General features: G+C 58.1%; 1 protein-coding gene across 2 annotated transcripts in view; it reads right to left on the reverse strand.

The window, feature by feature from the left end:
• NOS3 (nitric oxide synthase 3) overlaps positions 1-24,674 on the reverse strand; it is a 38,192-nt gene that overhangs the window by 347 nt on the left and 13,171 nt on the right. For both annotated transcript variants that reach the window (XM_048511520.1, XM_048511521.1), the window contains 20 exons: positions 24,452-24,593; positions 23,505-23,644; positions 22,058-22,232; positions 21,091-21,192; positions 20,469-20,663; positions 19,408-19,481; positions 18,390-18,534; positions 18,133-18,237; positions 17,833-17,900; positions 15,356-15,472; positions 13,089-13,263; positions 11,864-11,996; positions 10,596-10,674; positions 9,148-9,335; positions 8,146-8,315; positions 6,309-6,519; positions 5,607-5,694; positions 2,228-2,349; positions 1,954-2,102; positions 447-641 (listed from right to left, as the gene is read on the reverse strand). In XM_048511520.1, the coding sequence (XP_048367477.1) occupies positions 447-641; positions 1,954-2,102; positions 2,228-2,349; positions 5,607-5,694; positions 6,309-6,519; positions 8,146-8,315; positions 9,148-9,335; positions 10,596-10,674; positions 11,864-11,996; positions 13,089-13,263; positions 15,356-15,472; positions 17,833-17,900; positions 18,133-18,237; positions 18,390-18,534; positions 19,408-19,481; positions 20,469-20,663; positions 21,091-21,192; positions 22,058-22,232; positions 23,505-23,644; positions 24,452-24,593 (2,773 nt within the window). The remainder of the gene's footprint in view (positions 1-446; positions 642-1,953; positions 2,103-2,227; positions 2,350-5,606; positions 5,695-6,308; positions 6,520-8,145; positions 8,316-9,147; positions 9,336-10,595; positions 10,675-11,863; positions 11,997-13,088; positions 13,264-15,355; positions 15,473-17,832; positions 17,901-18,132; positions 18,238-18,389; positions 18,535-19,407; positions 19,482-20,468; positions 20,664-21,090; positions 21,193-22,057; positions 22,233-23,504; positions 23,645-24,451; positions 24,594-24,674) is intronic.

Raw genomic sequence — 24,674 nt, forward strand, 5'->3', positions numbered from 1 at the left:
TCTAGGGCAGAAGGACCTGCCTTCTCTCCCCTCCCGCCCCCAGTTCTGCAGGCTGCCCAGTGTCCCACGGGGTGTCCCAAGTGGGCTTTCCTTCCAATCCCTGCCTGTCTACTCAGGGTAACAGCATGTGAAGGAAAATTATTCCCCCTCCTTTCCTGGAGGCCCAAAACATGCTTGCCCCCCAGAGGGCGAGAGGCAAACCCAGTCCCCCCCCCTCCTCTGGGCCCTGGCGCCGTCGCCCTTCTCTCATGGGCAGCGAGTGGGGCTGGTTGTGGCTCACATCGTCCCAATCTGCCTGGGGGTTTTTCTCCTGCACTCGGGGCCATCTGACTGCCAAGCCAGTCTTCCCCACCTCCTCTCATATCTCTTTGCATGTGGCTAGAGGCTGGCCAGTGGCCTTCCCCTGGAGGCAAGGGGGGGGCTCAGTGGGGGTCCGCAGCCCTTACCCGGAGCTCACTGATGTTGTCGCCAGCCTCGATCAGCGTCATGTTTCCTTTCTGGGCCAAGATCTGCTGGACAGTTTGCAGGACCCCCGTGGCCATGGTGACGTCGCCACAGATGTACATGTGGCCGCCTCGCTGGCAGAGCACCTCCCAGACCTCACCTGCCAGCTGCGTCCTCAGCAAATCCTGTACATAGGTCTGGGGGAGGGGGGGAGAGGAGAGAAGCCATGGGGGGCCCTGTAGCTCTAGGAGCTCATGATGACCACCCTGAGCTCAGACTGTGTGAGCCGGCAGCAAGGTGCATCTGAACATGGACAGAGTGCCTCTTACTGAATATTGATAGCTAGTCTGCACACACCTGGGACTAAGGGCCATACCCGGTCCCAATTCTAGAAATCAACTGTTTTGCTTGTGCCTGTTAATTAGATGGGGGTCGGTGGTCGGACAGAGGGATGGACTGAATTCACATCAGTACTGTAAAGAAGCAGGAATACACCAGCAGATGCTGCGGGGAGTCTGGTGGGGAGGGGGTGGGGTAAATGCTGGGTGAGGAGAACAAAAGGACACGCCACAGAGTGGGGGCGCCAGGGAGGCCCCCTTCTGCAGAGACCTAAACACATTTTTCTACAAACTCAGGTGACCTCCCCCCCCTCCCCCCCGCAAGTCTGCAGAAAACTCTGAAGTGGTTTTTAAAACTACACCGAGGGTGTTCGTCTGCTCCCTTGGGCGTGGGGGCTGAGGGCTGCGGCAGAAACCGGGGGCTGTGCTGGGCTCACCGGGGGGGCGGGGGGAGAGGGGGGGCTGGCAGCCCAGGAGTCACAGCAGGCCATGGGCTGGCTGAGCAGTGGTGGAGCAGCCCAGGAGCTGCAGCAGGCCTGGCATGGATGGAGGGGGGGAGGAGTGATTTCACTCTCTCCATCCCACCCACCTACCTGGCAGGCCCCTGTATCTAATGTTAAACCCCGGCCGCCAGGTAGACTGCTCTATCTGGAGAAACTGGACAGGCTCTGAAAGGGGTGGGGGTATTCTTCTGCAGGCTTGGGGGCTTGCAGAAATGTGAGAATTCTCCCACAGTGAAGGAAGGGGAGCTAAATTCCCCCCAAATAGGCAGGTGGGCTGCAGTTGCGCAGGTGGTGTAAAAGGGGAGGAGCAGCCAAGCCATGCTGATGGCAAATTCACCTCTGTAGGCAGGTGGGGCTGGGCTGGCATTGGAGGAGTGAAAACTGCTGGCCCTACCCCCCCCCCCATCTGCCAGTCTCGCCCTGGGTGCCACTCTTTTGCTGATGGATGAAGGGGAGGGGGACCCCCCACCTCCCTCCAAGCAGCAGGGCGGAAGTGCCAGGTGGCTGGCCAGCCTTGAACTCTCCCCCCCATGGATTCTTGCTCGTACAGGTGGCAACGGGCTACTTTTGGCAGGTGAGTGAGGTTCTAGGTGGCCAACTGCCAGGCCGAGTTTGGCCCCCTCCCTTCAGGCCCACAATGCGGGCGTCGCGCTCCCTCCCGCCCTGACCTTGGGGTGATCTGGATCTCGGGAGAAGGCCGTGAGGACTCGGCTGATGGCCCCCTTCTGCTGCGCCTCCTGGAGCTCTTCCTTGTAGATCTGGTCATGGTGGGAGCAGCGGCAGCCAAACACCACAGTCATCTCGCTCAGCAGGACGCCTACGAGGACACGCAGCATAAGGCAGGGAGGGATTCAGCAACCTCCCCCCCCTGCCCACGGAGCTTGTGCTGATTCTCTGCCCCCCCTCCTCCCCCCCCACCCCAAAGCCAGGCCTCTGCCCCACCTTGAGACTCCAAGATGTACAGCTGGTGCTGCCAGAAGCTTCGGAAGGGGGCGATGCCTGTGCCAGGCCCCACCAATATGCAGGGGGCCGACGGGTCTTCGGGCAGGCGGAAGTTGGGAGCCCTGGGGGGAGAGGCAGAGCAGTTCCGTCATCCTGGAGTGGGCAGCAGCATAAGCCTGGGGGGGGGGGGGGGCGGTGCCCAGACAGGAGCTTTGGACACCGCTCAGCTGGGCTTCCAACTTGCCCGGCACCCTGCAGGTGACTGCCTGCCTGTGGCATGGTCCAAAGAACCACAGTCAGGTTGGCCCAAAAGGTCCAGGAGGTTTTTGCCATCTGGGCTAGAGCAGGGGTCGCTGGGAGTGTGGGGAGAGGTAGTTGCGAATTTCCTGTGTTGTGCAGGGGGTTGGACTAGATGACCCTCTGAGATCCCTGACAACTCTTATGTTTCACTGTCAGTACTTGGACGGGAGACCACCAAGGATGGCTCTGCAGAGGAAGGCCAGGGCAAACCGTTTCCCGCTTGCCTTGACAGTCCCTTGCTGGGGCCACCCTCAGTTGACTGCAACTTCAGAGAGAGCCCAGCTGCAGCAGACGCCCGGGGGGGCCTTGGGCCGTGTGCTGGGAGGCAGGGGGGGGGTGCGGGGTGTTGCCCCTGCCTGGCAAGATGGCTGAGAACAAGCCCTAGTCGGGAGGGGGCAGCTCGAGGCCAGTAAGAATGCAAGAAACACAGCCAGCGGGCACAGGCCTCAGTTCTCTGCTGGTGGGCTAATCAGGGTGCCAACTCCAGGGTGGGAAACTCCTGGGGATTTGGGAGTGGAAGAATCTCAGCAGGGCTTAATGCCACAGTCCACACTCCAAGGCAACTGTTTTCTCCAGGCTGTGGCTGGAGATTGGCAACCCCATGTGCAGCCGGATGGGCCAGCGGCTCCACCTGTTGTGCACTGTGCTTCCTGTGGCTGCAGCCTCCAGAGTGCTGCGCTCCCCTTCCAGAACCGGCAGACAGAGCCGACCGTGTGTTTCTGCCCAGCCAGCCTGGTTTATTCCCCGGCTCTTCCACACCACCCGTGACCCACGTTCCAACTCCTTGGACACATCTGCCCTGGATCTGTTTTTGACAAATAGATCATCACCGCCCGGATAAATAACATGCCAGGAATCCAAACCGGCCAGCCCCACGCAGTGCCATCCAGACCAGCCGAGACTCCCGAGCGTGAGAAGCCACACGCTCAGCCCAGCCACGTGCGGGAGCCTCGGCTGCCGCTCCGTCAGCAGCCTGTTTGGCTTGTTGGTCAGGGCGTTTGCATCATAATGACACCTGTTTGGATTTGGGAGCACGGTCCTCACCTGTATTTCTGCTAAAACAAAAACCCTCCCTTGTACCCGAGACAGGAGGCACATTCACAGTTACTTCAAAGCTGCTCGCTTCAGCTACACTTCAAACCGTTTTCCAAGTGGATCCCTTTCCCAGCGCGGATTATCTGAGCCTTCTTCACTGTGGATCTCTTGTGCATCCATGTATGTGCGTGTGTTGGGGGTTATTCTTTGCTATGGGGAAGAAGCTTTATACCTCTCTCTCTCCACCGGGCTACTTCTTGCCAATGGGCCAAGGCTGGGCATTCCTGAAGCTCAGAGCCAGCCTGCCAGCGGGTGCAAACAAGCAAAGCCGTTGCTGCTTTTGCTCGCAGGGCAGCTGTGCCAGGCTGGTGCTGTGCTGGAAGGGAGGAGATCTAACAGCTTCTCTTTATCCCGCACCCCCATCTACCCTGCCTACCTGCCAACAGGTGGGTTTCTGTAACTCCCAGTCAGGCAGGCCGGTGTGGCTTTCCCGTTTCGCTGTTTTCTCCACACCCCCTTCTGCCCAGCCATTTCTGCCTGTGCCTCTGCGCAGCTTCGCCACAGAACCACTTAATCAAACACGCTTTACGCTTATGTGCAGTCGTGGAAGCTTCCCCAAGCTACTTGCATTAAAAAAAATTCAGGAAAATCTGTGCGTACAAACTGCAGTGGTGGCGAACCTTTGGCACTCCAGATGTTATGGACTACAATTCCCATCAGCCCCTGCCAGCACGGCCAATTGGCCACGGAGATATAGGGACAACGCTCAAAGGTGCACACATGAGCTAAGTGATTTGGTTGGATTAGGCCCCTGTTAGGCACATGGCTACTGGGCCACTTCTGCCCCACGGTCCCTCCTGCTACCTGGGAGCTCAGGAAAATAAAATTGGACACAGAAGCCAAGATAAAGTCCAAAAACTTCATGGAGCCTGAGGCGAGGAGAGAGGGGAAAGGACTTAAGGGTATGTGAGAGTGGGCTGGGGGTGGGGGTGGACGGAAGTAAGGCCCTCCTGAAATGATCCCTGTTCATGGGAAATCCTCTCTAGCTGCTTATCAGATGATACAGAACGTGTGGCCAGTACCCATCCCACACTGGCATGACTAGCCCAGGGAGGTATCCTTAGACCCCCCCACCCCCACCCCCACCCCCTGGATGCAGCTGCTCCCCAAGCATTTAAACTGAGCATCAGATCATACAAATCACCTGTAAGAACAGAGGTGGCAGCTAAATGTGGTTCCAGCTCAAAGAAAATCCCTGTTTTGGACAGGTGAGTTATGCCAGCCAATTCCACCAGCCCACAGTGAGCCCTGGCTTGATCCAAGGGGCAAGAAGACAAGAATCGCCAGGGAGGGGGCCGACAACCCCATATTTACTCTCTCTGTAACAATTCATCAGCCTTTCTGAAATGCTCCCTACATCAGAATAGTATGCAAAGAACAGGTAAGTTTACTGGCAGAGCTACCCTACACAGAAGCTAAGGTTGCCAGCATCTGGTGGATCTGGGGGTGCAAGCAGAGGGCAGAATTTGAGGAGGGTGCTCAGCAGGTATGTGGTACCACGTAGAGGAGCCTGCCCTCCAAATCTGTCAGCTTCCCCCAGAGGACCTGATCTCCACAGCCTGCAGATCAGCTGTAATTTGGGTGAGAGCCGCCGAATGTGTTGAAAACCACAGAGGTAAGCAAAGATAGCAACACCACCCTGTAGTTGTCCAACCAGAAGCTCCCTTTGACCACGGTTTTCTGCAGAAGATGGGAAGGGCGCTTCTCTAGCATCGCTCGTCTCTTTGGTGAAATCCTTCCCATCGCTCCTAATATCAGTGGAAGTGTCAACCATACTGGGAGTGCCAGGAAGGGCTGACCTCTCTTGGTGGGTGCAACTCAAGCACAGGAGCATGCTGGTAATTGTAGTTTCCAGGACAGGAACAGTCCACATTAAGAGCTGACGTCTCTCTCTCAGATCCCGGAGACCAGGGCCCCCCCTTTCCTCCAGACCAGCCAACAGATTTCTCCCTTGGTTTCGGTCTCACGTTCCCAGGTTCCTTACCCACGGACAAAGGTTGGCACTATCTCCCAAGGTGCCAGCTGTGAAAGCCACGTAGAGCAGACTCCATGGTGCAGGGGACCCTTCCCATCTGTGGGGGAGTGGGAGACAAGCAACATGAGGAGAGGGGGGGGTGCTCCCAGCCCGCCCCGCCCCAGATCTTCCTCCACGCTCTGCTCGCTTGGCCTTGGGCTTTCGGCAGCTCCATAGTAGTCAGTTCCAGCATCTCTGTGGATGTTGCATTCTGACACATTGCATTGGATTTTTTATGATAGTCACACTGTTAGTGTTGTTATAGGTCATTTTGTTTTCAAAAAGAATGGAGTTTTTGCACACACGCTGACAGTGCTGATGATTGTTCTAAGAATCATCAGTGTTTCTATTGCAGGACCTTTGGGGCAATGCATTGCTGACTATTTGCAGATGAGGGGTGCCTCTGGGCCGCCCGTGTCTCTCGGCCACCGGGAACAGCCTGATCCCTCCCAGCATGTTGCAGCTTTTAGGATCACAGAATCACAGAGTTGGAAGAGACCCCAAGGGCCATCAAGTCCAACCCTCTGCAATGCAAGGGGTTGGACTTGATGGCCCTTGGGATCTCTGCAGTTTTTCCTAACTGCCTGCAGCCCCCCCCCCCCATTCACCTGCGTGCTTGATACCCGTCCCTTCCCCCACCCCCGCCCTTGCAGCCAGAGCAGCCGCTGTCACCTTTGCTGCGGTAGTTGAGCACTGCGACCGTGAGGTGGATCTGCCCTGGGTGGGCAGCCGGCGCAGAGCTGATGGAGTAATAGCGCGGCTGTAGCAGAGGCAGCTGGGTCAGGAGCAGCGAAGCCGGCAGGGCGACCGAGGGGAAGTCCTCCAGCAGCTCCACCATTGTGGGGCATCGGAACCATTTCCACTCCTCGTAGAGACGGGAATCCTGGGTGGAAAGGAGTCAGTGGATTCACTCCTCTGCGTTGTGGCTCCCCCGCCCCTCCCCAAAGCACCCGACATAAAAGCAAAGAGTCCAACACGGCCCCTGAAACCACAACGACCCCTCTGAGAGGCAGCACGACACACGCCTGCCCCAAGAGCAGCAGAGACCCTCGGCAGACTGCCTCCCTGAGGAAAGGAGAAAAAGGTGTGACTTCCAGTGGGAGAGAGTTCCAGAGGAAGAAGAGTTTGGATTTATATCCCACTTTTCTCAACCATAAAGAGTCTCAAAGCAGCTGACAAATTCCTTCCCTTCCTCTCCCTACAACAGACACCTTGTGTGGTTGGCGGGGCTGAGAGTGTTCTGTGACTGGCCCAAGCAGGCTTCATGTGGAGGAGCGGGGAATTGAACCCGGGTGTCCAGATAACAGTCTGCTGCTCATGTAGAGGAACGGGGAATCAAACCCAGTCCTCCTGGTTACTCCCCCACCCGCTCTCTTTCTCTCTGGATTTTCTGCCTTTTAAAATATTGTATCTACCCCGTTTCCCCAAAAATAAGACTTAGTAGAGGTTTTGCTGAAGTGCTAAATATAAAGCATCCCCCCGAAAGTAAGACGTAGCAAAGTTTTTGTTTGGAAGCACGCCCGGCGAACAGAACACCGGAGCATGCAGCTGTGGAGCGGAAAAATAAGACATCCCCTGAAAATAAGACATAGCGCATCTTAAGAACATAAGAACATAAGAACAAGCCAGCTGGATCAGACCAGAGTCCATCTAGTCCAGCTCTCTGCTACTCGCAGTGGCCCGCCAGGTGACTTTGGGAGCTCACGTGCAGGATGTGAAAGCAAGGGCCTTCTGCTGCTGCTGCTGCTCCTGAGCACCTGGTCTGCTAAGGCATTTGCAATCTCAGATCAAAGAGGATCAAGATTGGTAGCCATAAATCGACTTCACAAATCTGTCCAAGCCCCTTTTAAAGCTATCCATCTTGGGGAGCAGAAATTAATATAAGACATTGTCTTATTTTCGGGGAAACACGGTATATCCTGTCTTTCTCCCTGATGGGGACCCAAGTGTTGTTCTTCTCTTCTCCTCAGTTTTCTTTATGGGGGACACAGCAGCAGCGCCCTCACACCCCCCACCCCCCACCCCGTCCCACAGAAAGAAGAGCCAGACACACTGACTGGGCTTGAGAATGGCTCAGTGGGGGCTCATTCACTGGCCAGCCCTCCATTTCATCAGCTCCCAGTAGCACGCATGCGCAGTGGCCCCCAGCCTCCACTCAGCCTCTCGCTCCCTTCTTGTGCGCATGAACTCCTCCCGTGAGAGCCTTACTCCGAGGTGTGTGCGTGTCTGTGCTGCCATTGCAGGAGAGCCTCTAGCACCGTGGTGGCAAACCCTTTGGCACTCCAGATGTTATGGAATACAATTCCCATCAGCCCCTGCCAGGGGCTGATGGGAATTGTAGTCCATAACATCTGGAGTGCCAAAGGTTTGCCACCACTATGCAACTCCCTCCTTTGAAGGAGCGGAGGAGGTCACGTCTGTCTGTCCAGCCCACCAGGCCCCAGCTGCAGCCCTCTGCCCACCACTGCCCAGTGCAAAGAGGCCCCTCCCTCACCCCCCCCCCGCCTACCTGGCTGAGCTGCTGCAGCTGCTTCCGCTCGGGAGGGTCTTCGGCCAGGGTGGCTAGAATCTGCAGCAGCTGGGGGCTGGGCGGGGTCGTGATGTCCAGGAAGAAGGTGAGCGCCTGCTGCAGCGTGCAGGGGGGCAAGCGGCCTTCGGGGACCCATGAGCGCCTTGGACCTGGGGGAGGAGCTGGAGACTGAGCAGCCGGACAGAGGGACCCGCCCCCATTTAGCAATGATTCCACCCACAGAGTGGCGGGGTGTTGGGTTGAGACAACCCGGGAGAAAGGAGAAGGAAAGGGTGCTGGGTGCGGGCAGCAAGCACCTCTGCAAGAATCTACTGGAGCATATTGTTTTGCATCCAAGAAAGGGCTCCCCATCTTGGACGGATGCCCAGATCCGCCCTCCTGCAGCTACCCCATATTTAAGCTGCTCGGGGGGGTGGGGGGTGCTTGTGTGCCTTGCTCCAAGGGGACCAGAAGGGCATCATCCGGGCCGCCGGGCACAACAAAATTAGTTAACACGGCAGCTCCCAGATGAAAGCCCCCTCTAATCTGCAGGCGCTCCCACCCGCTGGAATGCCGAGATAAAATTCTTCTCAAGGGACAGTTTATCAAATCATCGGCTTCCCAGAAGGCCGTTTTGCCCACCAGCTCCAGGCCTGGCACTGAAATTTCCACTCACCCTTCCAACCCCCCAACCCCCCATGATAGCTCCTCACACAAGGAGAGGCACAGAAGCAAAGGTCAGCCTCCTGTGGCTTCAACCCAGTCGCCACGGAATCAACCGCACAGGGAGTTATGCTGCTCGTTCCCCTGATGTGCAGAAGGCCAGCTCCCTCCCTCCTGTGGGGAAGCCAGAGCAGCTGGGGGGGGGGGGGCAGTCAGTACAGTCTTCGAGGGATGTCCTCTCTGCTGGAGGCCTCGGAATCTGCAGCCCAACCAGACAGCCACAATCCCTTCCACCCCGCCTGTTTCTCCAGGGGAGCTGCAGAGCAGCCAGGCACCCACCGTCGGATTCCACCTCCAAGGTCTCCACGGCAATAGTTTCTCTGGCAGGGGGCGGATCCTCAACGCGCTCCAAGAGCCCCTCGACCAGCTCCGTGCGATTGGCAGGGAAGATGCCCACGTGGTCGCCCGGCTGGTACTGCAGCTCCGGCTGGTCCCCCGTGAGCAACTTGACAAGAATGGTGGATCGGCTGCGTGGGGAGAAAGGGAGCCGTCAGGGGCAGCAAGGCACAGAACTCGGGCACTCAGTCGGGAGATACACTCTGTGATACACCTCTGAAGATGCCGGCCACAGATGCAGGTGAAACATTAGGAACAAGGTCCACCAGACCACGGCCAGACAGCCCCCCAGAAAACCCACCACAACCCGATGAGGAAGGTAGAGTGAAAATTGCAGGGAGGAACATTAACAATTTGAGACATGCCACTGATATGGAATTGGAAGAGTGTCCGACCACAATCGGTTTCTCCTTTCTGCTGTACAACAAATTCCAGGAGAGCGTGGTCACTCCCCCCTAAGGATCCCACCCCTTCCACCCCATCGTTGTTTGTTAGGAGATCTAAAATAGTGGATTCCCTTGATGCCTCTTCCACTTTCTGGACCGTGAAACTGTCTGCAAGGGAAGTGAGGAATTTGTTAGACTTTCTAGTCTTGGAAGAGTTTGTCTTCCCACAAATATCAGGATAATTCAAATCTCCCATTACTACTACATCTGTCCTTTGTGAAAATTGGGTCATCCGTTCCAGGAAGGCATCAGCCAAGCCATCAGTCTGCCTTGGGGGACTGTAACAGTCCCCACAATAAGAGGACTGTTGTTTCTGTCTTAATTTTTACCCAAATATTCAACCTGGCTTCCACTTGGTCAGGAGGGGCTGGCTGAGAAAACAAAGAACAGTCTGAAGCCAGAGCAACTGGAAGCCTGCCTCTTGACGGCAGAAAGACTGAGCCCTCTGCCCCGTAAGGTAGAAGGCATCTGAGTGTTGGCTGGAGAGGCAGACTGAGGCCAAGAAGCACCCCCTCCCCCTCCCGCCCCTGAGTGAGCTGATAGCTCCTCTGCTGTGATGACAGTCCTTGGATGCAGTAGGTGTCATGTGCAAAGGAACTGGGATGAAGACCCAGCAGGAGGCAGCAAGTGGTCAGTTGGAGAGGGCTCTAAAGTTAGTGACCTCTCCGTCCTTTTGCATCACCTCTTGTCTGTCCTTAGACTGATACTCTCAGCACTAATATCCTGCATCTTCTCGGATGTCAGCTGCAGAGATTCTTCCTAGCTAGCAGGACAGCCACATGCAAGCGTTCCCTCTCTCCTATCCTAAACGTACCCCCTAATAAACACTTACCTTTTACCTTTTTAATTAGTGTGTTAGTTGCTTCTCTGTGCGGTAAACTCCAAGAACGGTAGACCCCTTTTCTTACCTCCAGGGAGGGTCAGGATTCCCTTGAGAGCTCTCACCTGGATTCCGGGCTCTGCAGATTCCGGACGGACAGCAGCCGACATGGAACCACTTTGCGCTTGTGGACGTGTGACAAACCTGGCAGGAGATGGGGGTGGGTGGGTGGGTGGGAATCCAGATGACTGGTTGAGAGGGACCTCTTGATTTTCGCTTTTCCCAAAAGGGGATGATTCATGGGGATAGGCGTATAAGCAGAGGTGGGATCCAACCAGTTCTCACCACTTCTCTAGAAGTGGTTACTATTTTTTTTCTGAGTGCCGAGAAGGGGTTACTAAAGCAACCTCCCTGCCCAATAGGGGCCGGAGGTGCGTGTGTGCGGCGGCTCCACTGTTTGAATCCCACCACCATCGGAACCTGTTATTACAATTTTTGGATCCCATCACTGTGTATAAGCTGAGACACAGACCTCATTTCCCCCCTCTAGGGCTGAGTGCAGACTGCATTTCCCTCATCACCGAGCCCCCCCCCCCCCCCCCAGCCCCCATCCCAAGTACTTAGAACTGGAGCTTCTGAGGCACAGGTGAGTCACCACCCACGAACTAGAACAGGGGTGTCAAACTCGTGGCCCTCCAGATGTTCATGAACTACAATTCCCATCAGTCCCTCCCAACATGAGCACTGGCAATACTGACAAGGGCTGATGGGAATTGTAGTTCATGAACATCTGGAGGGCCGTGAGTTTAGAACATAAGAACAAGCCAGCTGGATCAGACCAAAGTCCATCTAGTCCAGCTCTCTGCTACTCGCAGTGGCCCACCAGGTGCCTTTGGGAACTCACATGTAGGATGTGAACGCAATGGCCTTCTGCGGCTGTTGCTCCCGATCACCTGGTCTGCTAAGGCATTTGCAATCTCAGATCAAAGAGGATCAAGATTGGTAGCCAGAGATCGACTTCTCCTCCATAAATCTGTCCAAGCCCCTTTGAAAGCTATCCAGGTTAGTGGCCATCACCCCCTCCTGTGGCAGCATATTCCAAACACCAATCACACGTTGCGTGAATAAGTGTTTCCTTTTATTAGTCCTAATTCTTCCCCCCAGCATTTTCAATGGATGCCCCCTGGTTCTAGTATTGTGAGAAAGAGAGAAAAATTTCTCTCTGTCAACATTTTCTTTGGAGTTTGACACCTGTGAACTAGAAGATGCAGCCCTCCGGCCAGCCGAGAAGGTCTCCAGGAGGTACTGCCTTGCAGCTGACTGTCAGGGTCCCAGAGGCGAGAGGAGGGCCCCCCCCACGGCACCCCCAGCGCAAGCCCAATGCTTCACACACCTGAAAGCAGGTCTGGGGGGCTTGCGTGGACAGACAAGCGGTACTGGCTGCGAATCCAGCTGCAGCGGGTGGTGAAGACCTCCTTGGCGGCCGCCTCAGCGTTGTCCCCGGCACAAAAGGTCTCGCAGGCAGCCTGTGGGAAAAGAAGAGGGTGGGTGGGTGGGTGGGTGGGTGGGGAGGGGCCTAACGTATCTTTGGAGCAACACCCCTGAAGGCGGGCAGGCGGCACTGGCTGAACCTTAAGGTCTTCGGGGGGGGGGGAGTGGAAGCCCCCTCTCACATATAGCTCCAATATCAGCGTGAGGGGCCAAAGAACGAGTGGGCGGGGCAGGGGAGCATCCCAGCAGTTTCGTCCCTGCCTTGGCCCCCCAGGAAGCAGTGTGAGCCTTTGGCCACCAGGTGGCAGCAGCCCCCCATGCTGGCCTCAAGACCTCCCCCTGGTTAGAAGCGGTTCCTTTGAAGCCAGGGTCCTCCAGGCTGGGCGAAAGGCCACTGCACACCCCCCCCCCCAGAGCCCTCCTTATGGCCACCCTCCCCCCCCCCCCCCAGCTACTCTGGCAAAGTCACACAGGATCGCAGTGCAGCTGCACACCCCATTCTGGGCAAATAGAGTCACACCAGGAGGAAAGAAACAGTGCGGGGGGTGGGTGAGGGGAGCTGGGGCAGCAACCGCAGATGATGCAGAAGGGTGCCACCTCCCCTGGAGTCCTCTCAACAAACCAGCCACAGCCCCTGTGCCTCTGCCCAGATCTGCCTCTGTGCTTGCCAGTGCCCCCCAACCCTCCTGGAGCACAGGAATCCCTTGGGCCCCCTCCCCTCCCCCAGCCACCCACTGGGGGTGCTTCATTCCCAAACCCTCAGGTTGGCTGAGCTATTAGAGAGGCTTTAAAGGGCCTGGAGCAGTGACTCTCGGAGGGCCAGGCACGGAGGACCCCCCAACCCCATAACTTCTGACTCAGACCCAACAGACAGGGAAGCCGCCTTCCACGGAGCCCCGCCCCCGAAGTCTGTCGAGGTCTCCTCTGCACGGCAGCAGCTCTGCGGGTCTGAGGTTCTGCCAGTGCATGATCCTGGTCTTAACTGGAGGGGCTGCCAGCATTTGAACCCAGAGCCTTCTGCCTGCCAAGTAGGTCCTCTACCTCCGCAAGGCAACGTGACCAGCTCTCGTCTTGCTTCCCGTTTCCACGCACACCCCTCCCCTCCCCTCCCCTCCCCGACACCCCACCTTGAAGACGTTCTTGGCCCAGGTGCGGAAGGATTCCTCCTGGGCACAGAGCTCGTCCCCCTCGCCCATGGGCAGGATCCGCTCGCCCCCCAGCTCCTCCAGGCGGGTGTCCACGGCGTGGGCAAAGGCACAGAAGTGTGGGTAGGCACGAGAGCCAAGTCCAAAGACGGAGAACCTGGAAGGACGGGCAGCAGGAGAATGGAAGTGGAATCCCCATCTCCCCACAGGTGTGGGGCTGACCCAAACCCAGCAGGTCCTGCCATTCAGGGATGGGTGGCTCTGGGGGAGAGCACGGTCTTGTGGGTAAAGCCCGATCTGGGCAACCCGGGTGACCTCAGGCAGCCTCTCACTTTCTCTCTCTCGGTCTAACCTACCTCAAAAGGATGTTGGGAATAAAATGGAGGGGGAGCCCCGCCCACCACCTTCAGCAGAGTCCGGTAGGCAGGAGCTGGGCTCTCCCTTGCGCACCCGTGAGCCTTCAACGGTGGCCGACTCCTGCCTTGGCTTTGCCTAACGTGGCCTTTCCAGAGAACAACCCAACAAGACAAACTAAAAGGACAAGGTCTTGTCAAAGGCTTTCATGGCCCGACTCAACTGGTGGTTGTGGGTTTTCCAGGCTGCGTGGCCGTGGTCTGGTAGATCTTGTTCCTAACGTTTCACCTGCACCTGTGGCTGGCATCTTCAGAGGTGTATCACAGAGAGAAGTGTGTCACTGGACACAGTGTGTTACAGACTTCTCTCTGGGCTACACCTCTGAAGACGCCAGCCACAGATGCACGTGAAACGTTAGGAACAAGATCCACCAGACCATGGCCACAACCATCAGTAAAAGGACAAAACCCCTCTGAAAACACAGCCTCTCCTGCCCCTGATTAAGTCCCCACAGACCGCATGCCTCCTAAGAACAGACATTAATGTCAGCCCATGTCATCTGGATCTTCCTTCCTTCCTTCCTTCCTTCCTTCCTTCCTTCCTTCCTTCCTTCCTTCCTTCCTTCCTTCCTTCCTTCCTTCCTTCCTTCCTTCCTTCCTTCCTTCCTTCCTTCCTTCCTTCCTTCCTTCCTTCCTTCCTTCCTTCCCTCTCTCCTTTCCTCCCTTGCACGCCACCTCTCTCTCTCTCTCTCACACACACACACACGCACGCCAGCATGTGGCCACAAAAGTGCTGGTAGCTTCAACTTCCTTCCACTTTCTTGAGAATCCTGGACGCCTCTGCTCCACCTGTCCTGGCCAGCGCCTCTATATTTAGATGTAATCTCTCTCTCAATCTCTCTCTCTCTCTCTAACTGCAGAATAAGTCCTTTGATGAAGATAAATGGAAGGCAGTGTCCAGAAACAGCCACCTGGGCAGACGGCTCCCCTGGCCACCATTCAGAGCAAGACCCTTTAAAGACCCTGTAGAAAAAGACGAGCAGGGAGGGGAGATGCCTAGAAAGGCTGGAGCTAAGAGGAGTGGGCAGGACACTGCCGGGGTGGTGGTGGTGGTGGTTGTTAGTGTCCCATGGGGAGTGGAGCCAAGTGGGCCCTGCAGTGGAGGTGTCAGAAAAGCCCTGCTGGGTCAGACCAGGGAGGGTCCAGCCCACCTCCCGCAGGACCCAACCACAGGGGGCAGAAGCCGAGACCTTCCCCTGATGAGGACCTCAGAAGACCCCGGCTGGGTCAGACCCACGAGTGAAAAGACAGCAATGCCAGGAAACGTTGAGGGCAGCAAGGAAAAGCGAAGACCGAACATGAGAGATGGGGTGACTCAAACAAGGAAGCCCAGAGACAGGCTGCTGACCATGGGGTGCAAACCTGAAGCCAAATCAGCGGTCATCTTTGCATCTTGTGGCAGTGAGCCCTATAAGCTCGTCCCCCCCCCCCCCGGCTCTTGGGTGCCCCTGTGTGTGTGTGTGTGTGTGCGCGTGTAAAGAAGACCAGGCCGGGAGGGGAGGAGGGCCTCTCTTACAGACCTGTTGGCAGATCTCCCCCCCAACCCCCCCCCCCGGCTTTAGAGCAGGTCCCAGCAGACCCGGAAGGAGGTCCTCCAGAGGAGCCTCGAGTGTCCCATCCTGGTGCCGTTCAGCTCTGGAAGACACAGCGATTGCAAAGTGACCACCTCGCCCTGCTCTGTGTTGGATCAGGGCCTGTTTTGTGTCGTCTGTGTGTGGCTGGAGACATCCTTGCTCCCGTACAAACCATGGAGTCAACAGTCTGGGTTTGCAGCTCACAGACCCCACTCCCAGCTCCCCCCCCCCCCCAGATTGTCCACCTCCCCAGCGGCCCTACCGAAGGGTGCCCAGGGACCCCGCACTGTCTGTGTTGCTGGACTTTCTGCGCTTCCTCCGCCAAGCAGCCACCAACTGGTCAGTCTGAGAGATGCTGTTGAAGCGCATCTTGTAGCTCCTGGGGAAGAGAGAAAGAGAAGGGCAGAGATGGGGCAGCCCTACAAGGTGGGTGGGTCAGGGCCTGGGAAGCAGCAGGCGGCTGCTCCAAGAGGCTTGCAGATCCCCGCTAGATGGGCCACGGGGGACAGAGAGTTCTAAGCAATCCAGCCGGTTGGCCTGATTCCTCGTCCTGGGGCGCCGCTTCCATCTCAAGAAGAGGCAGCTGATTTCTTTGGGGATTTTTTCTCTTCCTTCAGAACCACCTCCTGGTTCCTTCCCGCTTCTTGCACCTTCCTTTGGCCTGTTTCCCCCACGGCCGACTGACCCACACAAAACCCTCCTGGGCCCCGCTGATGCCTTCAAAATCCTCTGTCGTCCATGAACTAAGAAGGGTGCAAATCCACTTAGAATGATACTGAGTCAAGTCTAAATCTGGCAGATGCTGGATATTGGGGGTGGGGTGTGTGTGTGCTTTACCGGGGCCACGGTCACCTCCCTCCTCCTGGCACATGGCTTCCCACTCATCTGGCTCCACGTCTGGGATGGCAGGAGTCTGGCTGCGGTGTCAGGGGGTGGGGGTGGGGTTGTTTGGGGGGAAGGTAGAAAGGAAAGAGTTGGGGTGGGGGCGGGTTGAATGAGGAGAGTTGGGCTTGGGTGGAATGGGGTGGGTGGGAAGGCGTGGCTTTGGGCAGGGGGTAGGTGTCAAGGTGAGGCTTGGGGTGAGGGGGGCTGAAAGGTGAGGATTGGGTTGGGGGAAGGTGGAGTGGGGAGTGGGGCAGCACACTGAAACCCCTCTGCTGGGGCTTGTTGCATACAGGCTGGGAAAGGGAGAGCAAGGGAGTGGGGAGGGCCAGACCAGGGTCACTGTCTGGGACGGCCGCCCTCTCCCAGCCCCCTCCTGGCGGTTCTCTCCCCCCCGCCCCCCCCACAACTCACCATTCGCGCTGGCTGGTTGGCTGGGAGCTGCCCTCGGGCCTCACAGGTGGGTTGCTTGGGCCAGGATGGGAGTCCGAAGGCCAGGGCCGCAGACGGGGCTGGCTGGATTGGTGGGGAGGCAGGTGTTGGAGTGTGGGGAAGGGCTGGCTTTTGGTGGGTCCAGCAGGAAGGCACGATTACGGCCACAGGAGCCGGTCCGGCTTGGCTTCTGGGGGTGGTGGGAAGGCCGAGGTGGGGGAACCCTCAGGGTGGTGGCAGAGCAGGCAGGTTTGGGAGGGCCAGGCCGGGCAGGGCAGGGCGTGGGTCCATGGGGATACAGGGTGCACAGGGCTTGGGCGTGGGAGCGTCCTGCACGGCAATTGGCTAAGTGTTCATCATCAGATATACGGTAAGAGAAGAGAGAAGAGTGCAGCATGACACATACTGAAGCCGGCCAATCAGATGCAGCTCTTTTCAAGGAACTGTTTGATTTCCGATGTGTTCAGCTAACCAAATCAGTACTTCAGTTCTTGTTCTAAACAAGGCGCCTTGCCCATGCAGTGACATCTGTCTCTAAACTGGTGCCAGGCCCCTGAATTAGATCAGGTGGTCTCTCTCTGCCCCTTCTTTCTGTCGTAAAATGGAGTCCATTCATGCATCTGGTCTTGCCTCCATTCCACACGCGCTGCCCTCCCATCCAGTGTGCATCACAGGGGTCACCAACAAAACCCAAAAAAACTAGGCTTCCCCCTGGCCCTCCTGGCCCACAGGAACTGTGTCACATCCGCTGTCTCGTGGGGCAGGAAGCCAGGTGGCTTTCTCTCGCTATCTGCCGCCAACCTTGGGGTGCCAAAGGCTGTTTTTCACCAACTCCTGTGAAAACAGGAGGGGGGGGGGTTCTCTACAGGGGATGAAGGGGTCTGTGAACACCGGCTTTGTCAGAACTGGCTGCGCCAAGTATGGTGCTTTGATATCTCATCAATAAACGCTACTAAGCAATACTTCAGAGTCCGTTTATTGCCTTAAGGGTCCAAGACCTCACCCCAGATCCCGGTGGGTCTTTGATTAAGTTACAGGTACTCTTCCTAAGCACATATGTTTATATGTTGTTTGTATGACTTTACGGCAATTTCCCAGCTGGCCAGGATGAAACTACAGGAGTTCACAGGTAATTAAACTAAAAAAGATAGAGTTATTGCTAATTTAATTGCAACTAAATTTAGTCTTTTACTCTTGCTAGGAGAGATAACAAGCAAGCTCCTCCAACTTGCCTCTGGGACAAGGTTAGGCCAGGCAGCTCTGCCCCGCCCCCCCTCCCACCTGCCTGTTTGCAGCAGAAGAAAATCCTGGCACTTTCTCCTCCGGGTCTTGCAAGGGCTCCCTTTAGGCCGGGGGGTGGGTGGGGTGGGGGATCAGGAGCCGAGGAAGGAGACAGAGAAAGCAAAGGGGGGGGCGGGAACTCACTTGAACTGCTCTGGCTCGGGGCTGCCCAGAAAGGGACAGGTCATCTCCATCAAGGCTTTGGCAAAGTTCTGGAAAGACAGACGAGTGAGGATGGGCTGAGCCTCAGCAGAGAGGCAGGGACTCCCCCCTCCTGCCCACGTGGCCAGGGCAGGGGGGCATGCGGCGCTTGCTCAGAGAGGCCACACTTGCTGCTGTGCACCGTGAAGACGCCTCCACGGGACTGCCAGTCCCCCAGACCAACTGAGTACAGGTTTCCAATTGCTATTCCTCCCCCTCCACACGCTCTCTGCAGAACCTCACCTCTCCGTTCTCTGGGGGGTCCCCGTTTCCAAAGGTGCTGGTCACCACGAGGACGAGTGTCTCATGCTCCAGGGAAACCACATCATATTCCTCCATGCACAGCACCTGGGGGGCAGGGGGTGCACCGGTCACTGTGGCCTGCCAGGCAAGAGAGCCGGCCTGGGCCCTGCCCCGAGAGGCCACGTGTGCCAGACAGGCAGGCCAGGCCAGGCTCCGAGGAGGGGGTTGCAGGCACCCCAGGCCCCGCCCCGCCCCACCTTGGGATCAAAAGCAAACTTGAAGAGCTGCTCCAGGCTCTGGGCGTAGGCGCGGGATTTGCCCGTCTCTGTGGCATACAGGATGGTGGCCTTGACACGGCGGGCCATCACGTCACCCATCAGCTTAGCTGTGATCTTGACCGCACTGCAGAAGGCGGAGGGGGGAGAGAGAGAAGCGAGTGCCCCCTTTGCTCCCTTCCAGCTCCACTGTTCTTGGCCCTGCCCAGCTGCCCCTCGGGCACGAGGCCTGTGTCCACCTCCTTCCAATCCCTGGGCAGCTTTGGGCGCATGACTGGACTAAGGCCACGGCACTGGAATGAAATCTGGGTCTTCCCTTGTGGGTCTCTCTGCCCCCCCAGTAAGCTCCTCGTGGGGAGGGGCCAGGTCTGTCTCCGCCCGCTGGTGAAGAGCGAGGCACTCAGCCAGGGCCACCTCACCCACCGGAACCTACCAAGGCAGGGAGGGCCGGCAACCACGGAGCTGCTGCCCAACTTCTCTGCAAGAACATGGAGCGCCAGCCAGGTGGCAGGAACTGGCCCGCATCAGTCCCGCCACAGTCCTAGACAGATTCTTGGTGGCCCCTCAGAGGTCATCCAGTATGGCCCCCTCCCAGTGGCACAGTGACCAACCGATTCCTCAAGGGAGACCAGAAGTCTGAGCTTGGTAGAGCCATCACACCCTCACTGAAAGGGCAGGGGCCACCTTGCCCCCCTCCCTTCTGGGTTCTTGTTCTCAGGGGGGCTGGTGCCCTCAAGCATTGGGGTGGCTGGGGGGGGAGGGGGGCAAAGAAGCAGGCATCGAGGCCTGTCATCAACAGAGAAGATCTTGGGGCTGTGCAGCCCACTGCGAATGTGGCCCAAAATGAGGGCGTGCAGAGGCTGGGCTGCTTCTCTCTCCAAGGCGTGGAAACCAGGCCCGAGAATGGTGTCCTCCCCCTCCCCAAGCCCCCGCCACCCCCCACCCACCCGTGACTGCCTCACCCACAACCACCTCTGCCCTGGCCCCCAGAAAGGCCTACTTGGCTATCTCCTTGAAGGTCTTCTTGCGGGTGATGGTGGTTCCTTTGGGGACGTAGACTCTCCAAGCGTCTGGCTGCAGGGACAGCGAAAGTGTTGCGGGTGTGACTGGGGGGGGGGGGGGAGCAAGAAGCACCACCGGACCCCTCGTGTCCCCCACCCCACCTCTCATGTTGAGCCTGTCCTCATGACTCAGCAGCAAAGGAAAGAGACTCTGTGCGTGATCCTTCAAGATGCCGTGTTCTTCAGTGTGGGGTCCCCTCACCTTTTTGATCCTGGGGGCCCTGTGGAATTCTGGCTGAGCCCGGTGGGCAAAGCCACACATTAACTGCCAGGAAGGGACTGTTGGAGCCAGACATCAGCCACACGGCCACGGTCCCTGAGCTGGGATGACACGGGCTGCTGAAGCTACTTTTAAAATGTATCGTCGAGGGTTTTCACGGTCGGATTCAACTGGTTGTGGTGGGCTTTCCGGGGGGCTGTGTGGCCGTGGTCTGGTACATCTTGTTCCTAAGGCTTCACCTCTTAAGATGCCGGCCACAGATGTGGGCGAAACATTAGGAACAAGATCCACCAGACCACGGCCACACAGCCCCCCGGAAAACACACCAGAACCAAATACGTTTGAATTTTCATGTGGTATCAAACAAAACAACCACTGTATTTAATTCAATTAGGGAAAAAAGGCATTTGTGTGGCAGGTAAAGGTGCCACTGAATGGGGCTTCTTCCCACCAGCCCTCCTTTGAGCTCCCCAAAACTGAGCTCCTGGGGCTGGGGGGGGGGGGAGGGCGGGGGGGCCACTCGGGCAACAGAAAAGATCCAAACAGAAGCCACAACTGTTTTGAAAGCTGTATTTTGCTCTGAGAATCCCTGGCCCTTCATGGCCACGTGGCAAAGTCAGGGCTGGGAATCTGACCCCCAAACAACCCCCTCAATAGGGGCCCAGGCATGAGGAGGCCATCAGGTCCCTTTCTGGTTGCCCAGCAGCAGTCCCCCCCCCCCCCCGCCCATGCACTGCCCCCGTATGTATTCAGGCCCTTTTCAAGTGGCAGGATTCATACCTGGTACCAGAAGCCAGGGGACAGTTGGTAATTCACCATCTCTTGGTGGAAGACAGGCGTGAGGCTGCCAGAGATGGGGGGCACCAGCCAGATCCAATCGGCCGGGCACCCCCCTCGCATGCGCTGCTCGTTCTCCAGGTGCTTCATGAAGGACTCGGTTGCGGCGTGGTGGTCCACAATGGTCACCTTGGCCAGCTGGAAGCGGATCAAGGTGGGGGGGGGGTCAGAGGCGAAAAACATCCCAAACAATTAAGGAGACCCCATTTCACTGAGAAGCACACGTGGCCAAAGGAGAAAGCCCCGACCCATTCTTCCGTGTGCCCACAGGGCCACCCTACGCAGAGCCACGCCCCTCAACGGCAATGGCAAGCTCCAAAGGATGGGGTGGCTGGGAGAGCCGGGCCTGGCTGGGCGCTGCCAAAGAACCTGGCATTCTGACCCACGCCGTGGAAGAAGAGCCACCACCGGGGCTGACAGGACGGAGGTTCCACTCCCTGCCCCCCACTCCACGCAGCACTCACTGCCCCAGGAGACCTACGTAGGGTGATGATCTTCTGTGTGTCCCACCAAGCCACAGTCACCTTAGCTGAGCCCCCAACAGCCCCCACCTGCCCCTGCTCACCTGGAAACTGTGCAGTACAGCCAAATTTATTTCCACAGCAGCCTTGTCCTTCCAGAGGGATAAGGTTGTCCGCGTGTCCAGCCCCAGACGCTGCGCCACCTCCTGCCACACACACACACACACACACAGGCGGGGAGGGCTGTTACAAAACCCTCTCCGCTTGCTCCATCGAGGACGTGGGCGGCGGCAGGGCCAGCGTCAACAGACTCTTGAGGGGGGAAGCTGCCAGGGTCCGCTGCTGCTGACCCCCTTTCCCTGCCGGCTCCCTTGCGAATGCCCTGCCTGCCCCCCCCCCCCGCACTGCCAGGTGCACCCACTGCCCAGCACTGAGAGGGGAAAGAGCTGTAGGCAGAGCCTAGGGCAGGGAGCGTGGCCAGGGGGGAAGGGTGGAGAGCCCAGGACCGGAAGGCAGCAGGAACGCCCCCGGGAGCACAGTGGCCAGAAGCCCCCAAAATCTGGATCCGGCCCTGGGAGGGAGAATGGGAAAGGTGGGGGCAGGTCGAGAGAAACCAGCCCCCTCCCTTGAGTCAGAATGGGTCTGGATATTGTGGGGAGGGGGCGGCGGCTGGTCAAGCACCAACCCAGGACTGTTCCCCACATGGCAGGATCTGACTGTATTTAAATAGGGGTAATGCAGAAATACTCTGCACATGACCAGAGGCTCTTCCCCCCCCCCTTATGGCTACTTCCTGTATTCCAGGGCATTCGCAAGAGGAGCTAGGCCCCACCGCAAATGAGGCCCCGTGCTGCTGCTGCTCCCAGGCTGAAAGGGCCGCCGTGGCCTTTGCTCGTGGGAACGTGCTCACCTGGGCAGTTCCAGTTGGGGGCCTGTGTTGAGAGTGCTCCTTGCTTAGCACCGAATGCGGGGGGCTGGGGGCTGACTGGCCGCCTCACGGGGCCTGAACCCTGTTCACGGAGGGAGGGGCAAGCACGGCCTCCCCCAGGACGACCGGGAGGAGTGGAGCACCTGCAGGATGTTGTAGCGTTGGGGGTCGCAGAAGTTCCTCATGCCGATCTCACTGCTCATGTACCAGCCGTTGAAGGGGGCTGCCGGGAACTCCAGCCCCCCCACTTCCAGCAGCATGTTGGAGACGGCCGGCAGCGCGTACCAGCGGAGCCCCAGCTTCTCGAACCACTCCAGCCTGAAGCACAGAGGGGAGGGAGAGCACTCAGGGGAGGAACGGGGAGGGGGCTCCAAACCCCCAGCACCAGGCCCTGGCCCCGGGTGGGAGGGTTGGGGTTGGCGGCCCTGCTCAGACGTTGCGATCCGAGGCCCCGCTGATGCAGCCGCGAATGGCTTCACGTCTGACTCTACCCGAGCACAGAAGAGCTCGTGGCGCTGAGTCCCATTCCGACACATTCACAACAGCACACCTCCTTTGCAGAGTCGGCACTCAAACCTGGGTCTCTAGATCCTGGTCTGACACTCGAACCAGCACACCACACTGGAGCGCCTTCCCTACGAGGAGAGGCTGCCGCGTTTGGGACTCTTGAGTCTGGAGAGGAGGCGGCTGAGGGGGGATAGGATGGAAGTCTATACAATTATGCATGGGGTAGAAAATGTTAACACAGAGAGGAATTTTTCTCTCTTTCTCACCATACTAGAACCAGGGGGCATCCATTGAAAATGCTGGGGGGAAGAAGTAGGACAAATAAAAGGAAACACTTCTTCACGCAACGTGTGATTGGTGTTTGGAATATGCTGCCACAGGAGGTGGTGATGGCCACTAACCTGGATAGCTTTAAAAGGGGCTTGGACAGATTGATGGAGGAGAAGTCGATCTCTGGCTCCCAATCTTGATCCTCCTTGATCTGAGGTTGCAAACGCCTTAGCAGACCAGGTGATCAGGAGCAGCAACAGCTGCAGAAGGCCATTGCTTTCACCTCCTGCAGGTGAGCTCCCAAAGGCACCTGGTGGGCCACTGCGAGTAGCAGAGAGCTGGACTAGATGGACTCTGGTCTGATCCAGCAGGCTCGTTCTTATGTTCTTATGTTCTTAAGGCTACTTGCCTGGGCAGCCAGGAACCCACCAGGCTGATGCCACTTTCCCACAAGAACCTGGCTACCCCCCAAATTCTCCATGCCCCCCCCCCCCCCGCAGGTGAGCTCCTGGGCTTCCTCTACGGGGTGGAGGAGGAGAATTCCGTTGCTCGCCTTATTCCACCCAGAGGAAAGGTCCACCAGACCCCCCCAGGAAAGTCCAGGGAAGGGCCAAATGAATGCAACAGCTCCCCCCCCCCCCACACACACTTCTCCCCTACTTGCAAGAGGCCCCAGGTCAGGAGCCTCCTTCCCCATGTGGTGGTGGGTAGGGTAGGGGGTGTCTAGCAGGGAGCGGGCAGGAGCAGCAATGCCCTTCCAGTCGAGCGGGCCGGGGTCCACAAGCAGCCCCTCCCCTCCCTCCTGGTACGCACGAGGGGTGGCTGATCGGGACCTCCAGCACCAGTTCGGGGGGCAGAGGAAAGAGCTCAGGGTCTTCGTCGGGGGCTTGCAGGAGCAGCGGGAGGACGTCGAAGCGGGTGCGGGGGGGTGTCCAGCCATACTGGAGACAGAGCTGGGAGAGGAGGGAGGGAAGGGTCAGTAGAGGGGGAGGGGGAGTCCTGCAACCAGAAAAGATGCGCCCCCCCTTCAACCCTTCATTTGCAGACCATCACCCAGGGGGTGGGGGCAGAGCAGGGGCAGTTCAGCCCAAGATGTGGGGGAGGGGGAGGGAGCTGTTGGGTACGAGGGCAGTGGTGGCGAACCTTTGGCACTCCAGATGTTATGGATTACAATTCCCATCAGCCCCAATTGGCCATGCTGGCAGGGGCTGATGAGAATTGTAGTCCATAACATCTGGAGTGCCAAAGGTTCACCACCACGGTGCTAGGGAATTGCCTGCAGATGTGAAGAGACGGGATGAAGGGGTTCCTGGACCCCCATCCTCACCCCACACAGCAGCCGTGCTTGGCAAGGGAGAGGACAGGACCCCTGGGGGGGGGCAGGGCTGGCAGAGTCTTGTGTGGGGGTCAGGTTTGCCTGTGCAGTCCTTGGACCCACAAGGCCATGCCAGGGAGAAAGCCCCCCCCCCCCCCGCCCGGCTGGGCCAACCACCAGGTGGGGCCAGGAGACCTCCTGGAATCACAAGGAATCCCCAGGCTAGAGGCCCCCTGGAGGAGGCTGCTTTGGATGGGGGGGAGGGGGCTGCATGGCATTATATCCCACACACCCCCACAGGCTCCACCCCCAACATCTCCAGGTTCAGAGTTGGAGTTGGCCACGCAGAGAGGCCCTCGGAGTCCCAGAGAAGACGGAGCCAGAGAGCCCCCAACCGCACTGCAAAGGGGGGCTCAGCTCAAGGGGGCCTCTTCCTCCACCCCACCTCTGTGAGGCCCACATTGGCCGGGTCACCCAGCACCGAGCCATCCGGCTGTGGGTAGCCCGCATAGCGAATCAACTGGCTGTTCCAGATCCGGAAGTCGCCACGGCCCGCAGTCCGCTGTGGGAAGATGGTGATGGTCGACCTGCCAGGAGGGAGCAAGAACGCATGCAAAGGTCTGTTTGAACACTGCAGCCAGCTCCCCCTGATAGCTGCCCCCCCCCCC

The sequence above is a fragment of the Sphaerodactylus townsendi genome, linkage group LG11, assembly GCF_021028975.2.
Source record: "Sphaerodactylus townsendi isolate TG3544 linkage group LG11, MPM_Stown_v2.3, whole genome shotgun sequence".
Taxonomy (NCBI): Eukaryota; Metazoa; Chordata; class Lepidosauria; order Squamata; family Sphaerodactylidae; genus Sphaerodactylus; species Sphaerodactylus townsendi.